Consider the following 12,484-nt stretch of genomic DNA (forward strand, 5'->3'; position numbering starts at 1 on the left):
GACGAATAGCCTGCATTCGCCTTAAAAAAGCAATCTGTTCGCATAGATAGTCAAAAAAAATTTGATATGACATGCACATAAACTCGTCTTCTTTAACATAGATGGGAACAATTCTGTCCTCCGTGTAATAAGTAAAATGTAGCTTGAAAAGATATTCAGCCATTGTCCAAAGAGCATTGTAAATCAGCAATGCTGGTCAGAATTCACACTGTTCAAGCTAAAAAAACGAAATGTCTTGCGCAAACAATAAAAGAGAAAATGGCGCCTTGGACTCAGACAGGTATACATTGTATCAAAAATGTTTATGCTACAGTTATAATGTTTTGATTAGTTGGGATAAATTCAGTGGCAATTTTATTAGGTACTTGCTCTGATGTATCAACATTTACCACAATCTGATTGTCCAATGTTTAGTGAAAACGATTGTAATTGTGTACAGGTTTGGGAATGTAAAATAATTGGGAAAGTTTCCGTTGTCGAGTCAATCTAAACTGTACAATATCAGCTTTTCAGAATAAGTACATACAATAATGACAGTGTTATACTATACGTTTTTAAAATAGTGTCCAGTTCTACACACACAAACACTACAGAGTTTCTTGATTATAAAATTAAACCTCTGGTTCTGAAATATTGTTAATAACAGAATATTGGTGCGCTGAATTGTTAATCGGGGTACAGCTGTAATTTAAACCAGCTAGCATAATGATATTATGACTATATTGTCTGTGAGGGTAAACAATGGTTTGATTGGCATGCCGAGTGTTATGGGAAGCAACCTGTCACCCCATTTTGTATGATTAACAAAAACCAGATCTTAAGATTATATTTTCATATATGGATATGGAATAGGGGACGACACACTGTCCATATTTGCGGGTGATCAAAACAAAACATTGTATACAATCAGTAGACTGGCACAGTCTGGACGTTTTTTTCTTTTTAAATTTAAAATTAAATGAAAAAATAGCGAAATTGTGGTGCGAAATCCCCTGTAACCGCGAAATCACCCAGACTATACTGGCCGAGCTGTGGTGATTTTTTTCTGTTATAAAATAAATTGGAAAAAATAGTTTTGCGAAGGGTGGGGTGAACGCGAAACCACCACCTTTAGAGGCACCCTTACGCACACGGAATCAAAACTTTTTCCTCGCAATGAGAAAAACAGGACAGACAAAGGCAAAATGGCGGACGAAGCAAGGCCACCAACTATTGAAGAAAAGTTTGCCTTTTTGGTCGAAAAGGTGGATTTTTTAATTTCTGTGTCAACAAAACCAGAAGAGTTATGAATTCATTCTTTGAGACCTACAGGAAGCAGATGGCAGATATCAAAAGTGAAAATAAGGCGTTGCATAGGAAGCTATTGTCAACTGAGGACAGACTGAAAGTGGTGCAAAGTGAAGTTGAATCTCTACAACACTACACTAGACACAATAATTTAATTATCCAAGGAATACGAGAAAGACAATATGAGAGCGCAGATGATATTATAATCAAAGTTGCCGAATTAGCTAGTGTTCAAATGTCCGAGACCGACATCGATATCAGCCACATCGATTATCACAAAAACACGACCAGTCATCCAGTATCATCGTGAGTTTCACGCGTAGAAGTATCAGAAATAAATTATACAGGGCAAAGTAAAATGTATACAGCAAAACAGCATCGCACTTAAACATCCCAGAACTACGTCAATCAAATAAGGGAATTTACATAAATGAAAAACTGACTGACAACAACAAGAAACTTTTCTACGAAGACAATATTAAACGCAAGTCGGCAAAATGGCAATATTTGTAGATACTGAGAGAGGGAAAATTTATGCCAGGAAAGAAAATGGATCTCCTGCAGTGAAAATCAACTCCTTCAAGATGTGCAGCGTATTGCCTTTCTTTTTCTATTTTCTATTTTATATGGTAACCATCTCTAATTTATAGCCCATGCATAGTCATGAACATTTACCCGCCATCCCAACACCAATATCACTGCAGTTCTTACCCTTGTGATGAATTTAATTCCATAATAGCCCACCAGAATGTATGTTCATTCCTACATTCAAATATTAGATCCATAACCAAAAATTTCGATGACTTTAAACATTTTAAAGCATAACTTTAGTGAAACTTTGTTAAACTCTCATTCAAACTTGCCTCTTTATAATATACCAAACTGTAATCTAATCACTTGTAACAAAGAAGGCTCACGAGGTGGGGGAGTTACACTATATATTCACAGCTCTTTGTCTTTTGAACGATTAACGCCTTTAAAATTATGCACTGTGATTCAATCTCCGTGGGAACTGAAATCAACAATAGCAAACTCATCATTAGTGTTAAGTACCGTAAGCCGAACACGCCATATCATGAATATCTTGACAGTTTAGAGGCATGTCTTAACCAGCTGTCCACTAATGGTGAGCATTGTTTAATCCTTGGTGACGTGAACATTGATATTTCAGTTAACTTTACATCTGCTACTAATTATCTCAACCTCCTCAGTACATATAACTTCGCTCAAATTACTACAACGCCTACAAAGGTTACTGGTACTATATAAACAACCATCGACCATCTGGTAACTAATATCTAGGACTATTTCTTTGATTGTGGTAGTATTATATATATACACTCTGACATCACCGATCATTTCCCCATTTTGGCATAATTAAGATCCTTGCTCATATTTTCAGACAAGATAATACCGTATTTAAATACGATTTTTAGAATTACAATGTGGACGCATTTTTGACTGACTTGGGCAAGGTTTCCTGGCAAAAGGTGTATGATTGTTTTTACCCAAATATGGCATATACACAATTTTATGCCATCTCTTCGAAGGTCTCACCAGAGCTCAGCTCTTAAGCCTTTGTTAACGAAAAGGCTCATTAAATCAATTAAAAAACGTAGTTCATTAACCAAATTGAAAAGAAACCACCAAAATATAAATTATTATAAATCGTACAGAAATTTACTTACCAAGCTTCTCAAGTCAGCCAAAAAAATGCATTACTCAAATAAATTTTCACTTGCTCACGGCAATACCAATACAACTTGGAAAGTAATTAATGAAATGTTAAACAAAAGTAAAGGTAGTTCCACTCAATTATATTAAATCCAGCAGACGGTACGCCCCTGATCAGTAGTGCTGATATCGATATTGGTGAGGAATTTAATGAATTCTTCACCAACCTAACCTCGCAGCTAATATAACTAATGTTGGTGATTTTAGAAAATATCTTAACAATAATCAAATTAATTCATTCTATTTTCACCCTGTTTGTGTGGCTGACATTTTAACTGAAATCACTAAATTGGACCAAAATAAATCTGCTGGTCAGGACCAAATCCACTCCAAAACATTATCCATTCAGTCAATATTATTGCGCGCCTCCTTGCTCACATTATCAATTGTTTACTGAGAAGGGTGTTTTCCCAGGGTAGATGTAATCAGCTTTGTAGTCCCGCGTATAGTGCGTCTTGGGGAGACAGCGGTGACGTCATAAAATTTTCTTTGGGCTCATTTGAAGCATTTCTGTTCTGTGTTACGTCTACAAATATTGAGTGTTTTTAAGCAAAGTCGGTAAATTTCATTCGAAGTTACAAGTCTCTGTGTGATTATATCGGTTTCGTGAAAATGCGCGTATAGTTTAAAATCCATATTCACTACAAAAAACAAAAAAACGAGATTTTGATTTCAAACTGTAGCTGCCATCACTGTTACTAAATCTTTTTAGTAACCGTGCTGCCATGTTTATTCATTATTGTATAGTATGAAAAACCATCAATGACTCTTCAGATAACCCATCTTCAATGGAAGCAACACTCATGTCTGATATATAGGACATAGCAAATTCATTGTCGTCTCCATCATAGGCCGACACTATCGACTTTGAATCAAACACATCCACACTTTTAGAATCGTGTAATTCACCTGGATCAGGTGGATGTAAAAGATGTGAAGGAGACGGTGTGTCTTCCGAGGGAGGGGTATTGAGTAAGGGGTTCGTACCCTTTGCTCGTCAATTTCTTTAGAAGATAATCGTGAAAATTCATCACTGTAAACAATAGTACCTGGTACCTAGTATTATCATCACAATGATCAGTACGCGTGCCACCTAATTGGAAATCAGGTATGACACGCGTGACAACAGCTGTATAATCTTTAACACCAGTATCCATAGTCGTGATCAATTCATCAATTCTATTAGTGCTTCTAAAGTTTGTAGTGTTTATAGCGTCGATGTCGTTTTTTCAGATTATTTGTATTTTTATCATCAGTATCATCGTGTACATTTTCAATAATATTATCAGCAGTTATAATTGTATCAGTGTGTTCATCAGTATTATTTGCAGTTATGTCATTTATATCATTTGTATTATTACATGTTCCGATGTTGTGTCGGTTTTATCATTTTCAATATAAACTTATTTTGATTTTATTTTTATTACTTTTGTTATTAATGCCCTTTTATTTTATTATTTTACTTTGATTTTGATTTTTTTTTTAATTCCGCCCTACCTACATCTGATCCGACGCCTATGTAAGTCCCGTTCAAATCTCGCGTAAGTAACAGCCAATCACAGTCCCCCTTTTATACAGGCTGTCGGTTGCTTACTAGTACTTTTCAGTGTAGCGACACTCTACGGGCAATCTTTCTGTACATTATATTGTGCCCACTTGAATGAACCATTAATAGAAAATTGCTAGTATATTTTTATTTGCAAAAGAAATTCCACAGCATTTTACAATTTTTGTAATTACATTGAATATTTTTTTCACTTCCAACAAATGTGTGCACTTCCAGATACATCTTCGCCAGCCAAGGTTCGTTCATTCAGTCATCGCTTCAATTTTACATCACTGAGCATAATTATCTAGAATGGAAGCAAAAAAATAAGTAAATCATAATGATTAGAACACTGTAAACAGCTATAGTAAACAATGCAAACTGATTTTAAATTGTATAACGGTCACCGCCCCACGGCATCGACGCAAAAAAATTGGAGCAAAAAAATATTTCCTGATCAATTGCGATGTGTTCCAATAAAAAATATTTTATTCCAGTCCAAATCAGCTCAATTACCTTAGTAAAGAGTTATTGTATAATGTACAAAATGTTGATACAATTTGATGAATATTTACAGCTACGGCTTCAATACCGTAGACGATGTTGGCCCGATCGTCAACAAAAAAATCACCCGTCTCCAGGGCAGGCGACTGGAAAAAGACACTCGTGTTCGGTCGAAACGGTGGAAACAAAATCGTCACTCCCAAAATATAACTATGCAAAATAACGATCTAAAGTCGAACCATTCGAGCCACAATATTAACATAAAAATGACTTTCTTTGCATTTGACAATGATAAACTTACCGAAAAACCGTGTTATTCTCGGTCGCTAACGTCGGTAAATCCGCCATTTTATTTGAGTGTGTTTGCCACCCGACTCCGCCCGGTGACGTCATCATGTGCGCTATAGAAGGAGGTCTGTGATTCGTTGACTAAAATCGTCGATAGTGGGTCTCGTTGAAATCTCGTTACATAGGCATCGGGTCAGATGTAGGTAGGGCGGAATTAAAAAAAATCACAAAATCAAAATCAAAGTAAAATAATAAAATAAAAGGGCATTAATAACAAAAGTAATAAAAAATAAAATTAAAATAAGTTTATAGGCAAAATAATTAAAACCCGTACACTACATCAGATTTTAATCAGATTGGCTCAAGTACATCATTCTTAATAAAAGGCGGTACACCAGAGAGAATGAACTTGGTCGCCGGTTTCACTAACGGCTCAACATAAATAAATGTGTGACCTATTGTACCTGGAGCTCACACCAGGTCAACGCATGAAACATAACTAAGAAAAAACTAAAACACTTCTATTTGCTCTAGAGGCACCTAAACATTTTTAGACTCAACAATGCCTGAAGTCCTAATAATAATATAATTGAGACTCCGTCAATCGACTCGCACTTCACACCACGTGTCAGTGAATTTGTAGGGCTTGCCGTGGAAACGGCCATCTTGGCAGGCTCACTGTACCGGCAAGTCCCCAAAACACAGAAAGGAAAACAACCAAAAAATGCAGTAGATTTATGCTGAATTAGAAAATAAAGGTAGTGCCTTGAATCACAAAGTATTTGCAAAACCAATAGAACCAACAAAAATAACTACTTAGATGTCTGAAAGGTGAAAATCGTAGATTTTTCTGGAGCTCAGGACAACGACGTGTCAATGCTAATTACATACATACAAATAAACACAAAGACATAAAATTATTTTCCATTGATGTTGTGAGCGGCTCATTAATGGTCAAACTATGGACTTTCATGTATGTATGTATGTATGTATGTATGTATGTATGTATGTATGTATGTATGCATATGTATTGATATTTTGAGTAGAAAATTTGATTAATTTATTCCAACGTATCAGGAAAATGTACAAGGTTGGTAAATATTGAAAACAATGCTGAGAATAAAATGAACAATTAATGAAGATGCCGATTCGTATAGTCGCAGTGAAAGGTAGATGGATTTATTTGGCGTACATATAGAAATGCATGGAGACTTATTTTCATTCAATCTTGACAAAATGTTTGTACCATAACATATACAGTATTAAAAGCAATCCGTAGTACGAAGTGCAGATGTTGTGTATGAATATTTTTTTTACCTAGTAGAGTGCATTACTCTATGTTCTCGGCTATCCACCATTCCCAGCCTTCGTCGCGTAAAGAATGAAACTGAGCATGCGTGAATTAAATCACTTGCATGTCCACTATTTTATTTCGCCAATTGAAATTCTTACAAATGGAGGGATTATACAAACGCGGGTCAGCAAAAAATAATCTTTAAAATCGAAAGAGCGGATCTAATCTACCAGTTGCACAATTGCTCTTTGCATAACATTTGAAGAGTATTGCAGCGAATACATCAACCATGTTCTGTTTATTATTAGACTTTTCTGTTATCAGTCTGACGCTAGCAGCACGGCATGAGGTAGGTTTACTCTTTTATTAATCTACGATGTATTGTGTATGTTCACCTATCATCACTATTGCCACGTTACCAGCATTATTTCGGTTTTATACCATCCTTCCTCGACTAGACAGCACAACTCCTAGTGACTTTAGAAGTATGCGTTCACCAATTGTAATCTTACATAATTGAAATATATGGTTTTAACTTGTATTCAGATTATTACTTTGTGGACACGTAATGACGTGATACAAACCAAACAATAACATTAAGCAAATTAGAACAATTCATGTTACGTACACGTTGATTTGTGACATCAAAAGTGTGAACCATTTCTGTAGATTTTATTTTGTTCTAAACGTAATTTAAAATTTACATTTACACCACTAAATGAACGACTGCAGTCCATTGTCGCACACTTTTTACACCCAATATTTGAATTGATTTCATAATTGGGGATGATAGCATAACATAATGGAGTTGAATTTCAGCATTTTCAAACAAATTTGTTTCTAATACAAGTATTATTGCTGAGCAAACTATTTTAAACGGTAAAACGTACAATGTCTTTGCCAAAAACGCAAATATATAAATTAATGTAAACACCATTGTTCAGATCAACAAACGTTTTACCATTTTCATGTCTTAATGTTGTGTTGGTTAATTTTCACATAAATTATTGCATCGCCAATGGAGAATTGAATGATGAGAAGTTGAAACGATACAGAATTACAATGGTCACTTGCGATTAACACCTAACACTCATTCTTTCTTTTTTTGTATACAGAGACTGGTTGAGCAGAGGAGTAAGTACACCCTCTTAGTTAGCAAACCACTGGCAGTGCCATATCGTGTTTAAATGTACTGAAAAAATTGTGCATAGTGTTGGAGAATACAACGTTTTCAATGCTTCAATTTAGGCTGTCGTGTTCTATCGTGTGATATTCATATTAATACTGTTACTCTATCACTTTGTATCAAGACAGATCTATTGGTTATACATAATACAATTAGAAATATTATCAAACTTTTCAGCAGCTACACCGAATATGTACTCTTTTTGTTGTCATTGGATATTAATTAATCGGTATGTTATTAACCATTAACCATGTTTGTTGCAGGTCCCACGAGTAAATATAAAGTTGTGAAAGGCCACATAACCTGGTATGAAGGTAAAGATAGTTGTGAAGCTATGGGCTGTATACTAGCAGAACCAAGATCAGCGGAAGAAAACAACGCTATAATAGCAGTAATGCCTGGGACAGGTATATTTACAGGCATAGATTTGTCGTAATTGTAGCAAGCCTAGCCGTTGTGAATTAAGGTTATTAATAATGAAATAATGGAAATTATTTACCAGTGTGTTACGTTGTATTTGTATCCCAGTAATTGCTTTCACTAGCCTAGTTTTATTTTGATATTTCATTAGGTTATTTTTGGATCGGGGTAACCGATCGGGACCATGAAGGGCGATACACTTACTACACAGACGACCAAGACGTATACAATAATGTGCATTCAGAACATCGTAACTACAACTGTGTTGACATTACGTAAGTACTGTTAATGTCACCTAAAATATAGAGCGGTCATAGTTAAGAATGATGGTGACACATCATTGTCTGGAGTTACTGTTTTTGTTTGTTTCTGCATTACAATATATTACTCAATAACCGATTGACCACGAATGCAATTTCGGTGATGCAAAACATTTCCAAATGACGAAAGATGGTATTGTGATTTATTGTAGCTTATACAGTTATAATGCAGTCAATGAACTTATATTTGTAGGATTAGCGATTCATCATGGGGTGCCTATGGATGTGGTTTAAAAAACACTGGTGCAATCTGCGAGTGTGAGTATAGTGTTTGATTTATCTCTACAATACTATCAGTTGTAATATCATTCTAATATATTGGTGGCAACCCAAGCCTTTGGCCAATAAACCATTTCTGTAACTTACATTCGGATTGATTGATTGATTTATGTTATGAGTGAACATAACATTTTCAAAAAACCTATATTTGTTTTCCACTTGTGTTTCACTTGTATTATGAACAAACGCAGAACAATCATACATAACGTGTGCGTTAATGTTTTTATTAGGCCCTCCTAGTGGTCTGAGAGGTGATCCTCATATGAGGACATTTGATGGGCGCGCTTATACATTCCAAGGCACATGCTGGTACACTCTGTTCAAGGACTGCACCGACAAGTCTCGTTTTGAAGTCACAACTAAGTTTGAACCAAGAGAAGATAGTACACCAGACCAAGTTAGAACAAGAGCTACCGCATTCAATATAACTGTTGGAAACCAATACGCGATCGTTAATGGACTGGATGTTACTACAGTGAGTTGCAATATGTAGTATTGTGATGTTGTAAAGAAAATTTTTAATTTAGCGATCACAAATTGAATAATTATTCAATCAACAGGGAAGTACAGGTGGACAGGTGACTGACTCAAAAGTTATAACAATCCAGGAAGAGGATAAACATATAAAACTTCATTTCACTTCGAAGGACACAACATTCACTTTTAATTGGACTCTGAGAAAGCATGTATTAGATGTATCATACAATGGCTCTTTTTACAATGGGAAGCTATGCGGTCTGATGGGTAATGCAGATGGTGATACTCGCAATGACTTCCAAAAACCAAATGGTAGCATTGCCAAAGACGTTCTTGAATTTGGTGACAGCTGGAAAGTGAATGACAAAAAGTAAGTTTGTTGTATATTTCTGTATATTAAATAAAATGTATGCTCCACGAACATGTATTAAACATTATTTTGAGATATTACAAAGATAATTTTATCCATTAATCCATTTTTTGTATTCTCATGTTATAGGTGTTTCTAGGAATTCCACAACTGACGAAAGGACAAGCATGGTTACAGCCCGATTAGTTTTTTAGAAATCTATATTTTTCGGCATTTACTTGTGATGGTTATATGTGAAATACACAACAATTCAGATATTTCGAATCGAAGTTAGGCAGTGTGGGTATTATAACTAATGGCATTATAACACGTGATTGATCATAATCTTCGGGAAATTAGTAGATAAGTAAAACATGTATTGCTCAGCAAGGTCAGTTCAATAAAAAGATGTAGAAATGCACACGTTTGAGTTTCAATATGTTGAAACTACGTTGGTTTGTATTTAGTGTCAACAATCACTATTAGACATTTAGCAATTGCAAGTTGATGGTTTCCACATAATGCTTGGTATGCAACAGTCATATGACAACAATCCACTGATCATTCGAAAAGCACGCCAAATAATCTTTTTGTATCCCAGCAAAAAAACGTCAAATGGAATCAACACCTTTGTGTATCCTCCGAGTGGACGCAGCATTCCAACTACAAACCGCAAGTCTGACTATCAGACAGTATGTACTTCATTATTGTCGATAAGTGTTAACTCACACTGTTTCTGGTGATACTATTCACATCATGCCATTCCGAACCTCCTTCCCAAATGTTATCAGAGCACGATTTTGACACGTCATGTTCCTCATGTGTCAGCCATCATTTATCCTTCACCTCATAGCCAAATTGTTTCTCCACACAAGTGACACTCATGATAAATGAAATCATATTTGTGAGTGTTATTGTATTTACCCCAAACTTATATCTGGCAAAACAACTTTCGATTGAAATTATTGTCTTAAGACAATACATTCTATAGAGATTGTGCAGCGATACACAATAACTTAAACTATAAGTTTGCCTTTCAAGTCTCCCCAATGCAAGAATTGTGTAAAAATGGGTTACTTATTCTCTCCTTTTTATTTTGCGACTTTTCTGTTATAAATCGCATCTATTTCTCCTTTTAACTTCATTATATTGCTTGTTAACACGACTGCATATCTGCCTCATCTGGTGGTTCAGTAGTGGGGCATGAAACCACAGATAGTATTTAGATATTATGAACGTCCATGTAATTATAATTAATCGATATGTCAATCAAAACAGAGTATACAATCATAGAAAATATTTGACACAGACATATCATTATGATGGAAGGGTTTATAAGAACAGCAGCATCTGTTGCATCGTTATTTAACGATTTGTTGCACCAGTGTGATGCTGTATGCAATATTCTATAACCTAGAAGCTAGTAAATATCGTGTATTTTGTCATTTTATTTTTGTTTGAGCATCATCTCAGCAGAATATCAATGTTGAGATTCTTCCAGTTTTTACAGGTCGTCATATAAATTGAAAGTTCTAAACATTAAGCCAATTCTAAAACACTGGTACTGTAGAAATATTGGGAGTTGACATCGCTAGTACACTCTTTAAATGGGTGTATGGTAATATATCGCGCCCCCTAGCGACGAAACACAAACCATTGTAAAACATTACATCACAAAAGTAACTACAACACTGAGATTGTATAATATGACAATAATAGAGGCACGTAATTTCTGTAAGTATCGATATGATTGGTGACCTGAAAATCCAATAAGTCGCGCCCTCTACTACGAGACTCTTCATATCTTTATTGAAAAACATTTTTTTGTTTGTTCTCAGCTTGTTCTGGGGTCGAACATGTGTTTTACATGGGAGTGCAAAACAATTTGAAGAATCCAGTGCAGAGGTTGAAGACGCATTTTCACCAATATATGTGGAAGGCTTGTTAACATTGAGATGCATCAAGATTATACACTGATATTATTAAACTAGTATGTTTTCCCACTCTGGGAAGATTTGCTGTCATTTTATGCAGTGGCACATTTCTGTAATCTGCGTCTCGTGACCATCTACCAAAAATGTGCCACCACATAAGAAGGGTTGAACGAGCCTCTGCATAATTAATAACTGATAAATAAAGATAATATGGTTTTTGAAAACAACACGGAAAAGTGCTCTTAGAAATAGATGTTCTGGCATAAATATTTGTCATGTATTTCAGTTATGTTTACAATTGAACCAACAAGGATATAGGGACTTGTTTTCATGAAATTTCAATATGTACTGTCTGACTACCGTACAAAATTCACAAATTCCTGGCTAGCCGCAGTGTGTCAGGTTTCATGACATATTCCAGTTAGATTGATACAATTAATCAAATAGACAAACAGAAGCTTGCTGGGACTATATGGATAGCAAGCTGGCCAGTGTATACTTCCAGTATTCAAATCTACTTGTTCAATTTAACAAATAGGGTTTTGGTGACCAGTGAGTCGTAATTAACTTGCCTTCACTAATATGCTTAACTTGTGAGAATAGTGTCTCAACGGCACTGCCATTGGATCTTTAAACAGACATATATATATTTCTTGCGTCATTGATAAAACGTACCATATACCAGATCTCTCGGTAAATCCTATGTTGACAAGATGTGTATGCGTCTGGTGAAAGTGTGGCTGTCGCCGTGCGAAGTAAACTTTTGTTTTAGCTATAGAGGGCGCCATGCAGGCAATTTGGATAGTATGTCGTCTTATTGCGCTTGTATACTTACACGTAAAGTAGTTCCTGTGTTTCGTTGAGAG

At 35.4% G+C, this 12,484-nt stretch overlaps 1 protein-coding gene and 1 long non-coding RNA gene across 2 annotated transcripts; one reads left to right on the forward strand and one right to left on the reverse strand.

Annotated features, from left to right (window-relative positions):
• Nucleotides 1–4,581: 4,581 nt before the first annotated feature.
• LOC144364009 (uncharacterized) lies at nucleotides 4,582–5,597 on the reverse strand. Its single transcript, XR_013422793.2, has 2 exons — nucleotides 5,373–5,597; nucleotides 4,582–4,874 (listed from the first exon to the last, which is right to left on the reverse strand). It is a non-coding gene; the product is annotated as an uncharacterized LOC144364009 (long non-coding RNA).
• A 1,298-nt stretch (nucleotides 5,598–6,895) lies between these two features.
• On the forward strand, nucleotides 6,896–10,105 carry LOC146729792 (von Willebrand factor-like). The gene is made up of 8 exons (XM_085495070.1): nucleotides 6,896–7,002; nucleotides 7,769–7,787; nucleotides 8,103–8,246; nucleotides 8,411–8,534; nucleotides 8,773–8,837; nucleotides 9,089–9,333; nucleotides 9,419–9,705; nucleotides 9,835–10,105. The coding sequence occupies exons 1-8, from the start codon at nucleotides 6,943–6,945 to the stop codon at nucleotides 9,842–9,844; spliced, it is 954 nt and encodes a 317-aa protein (XP_085351196.1). The 5' UTR covers nucleotides 6,896–6,942; the 3' UTR covers nucleotides 9,845–10,105.
• Nucleotides 10,106–12,484: the final 2,379 nt, after the last annotated feature.

This window comes from Saccoglossus kowalevskii, chromosome 21 (genome assembly GCF_978046115.1).
Source record: "Saccoglossus kowalevskii chromosome 21, keSacKowa6.1, whole genome shotgun sequence".
Classification (NCBI taxonomy): Eukaryota; Metazoa; Hemichordata; class Enteropneusta; family Harrimaniidae; genus Saccoglossus; species Saccoglossus kowalevskii.

Bases quoted from the DNA above. Each gene is read 5' to 3' on its own strand.
- LOC146729792 (XM_085495070.1), top strand. From the start codon at position 6,943: ATGTTCTGTTTATTATTAGACTTTTCTGTTATCAGTCTGACGCTAGCA. The intron at 8,247-8,410 runs GTATATTTACAG...ATATTTCATTAG, and splicing joins AGCAGTAATGCCTGGGACAG to GTTATTTTTGGATCGGGGTA. The intron at 9,334-9,418 runs GTGAGTTGCAAT...TTCAATCAACAG, and splicing joins ATGGACTGGATGTTACTACA to GGAAGTACAGGTGGACAGGT.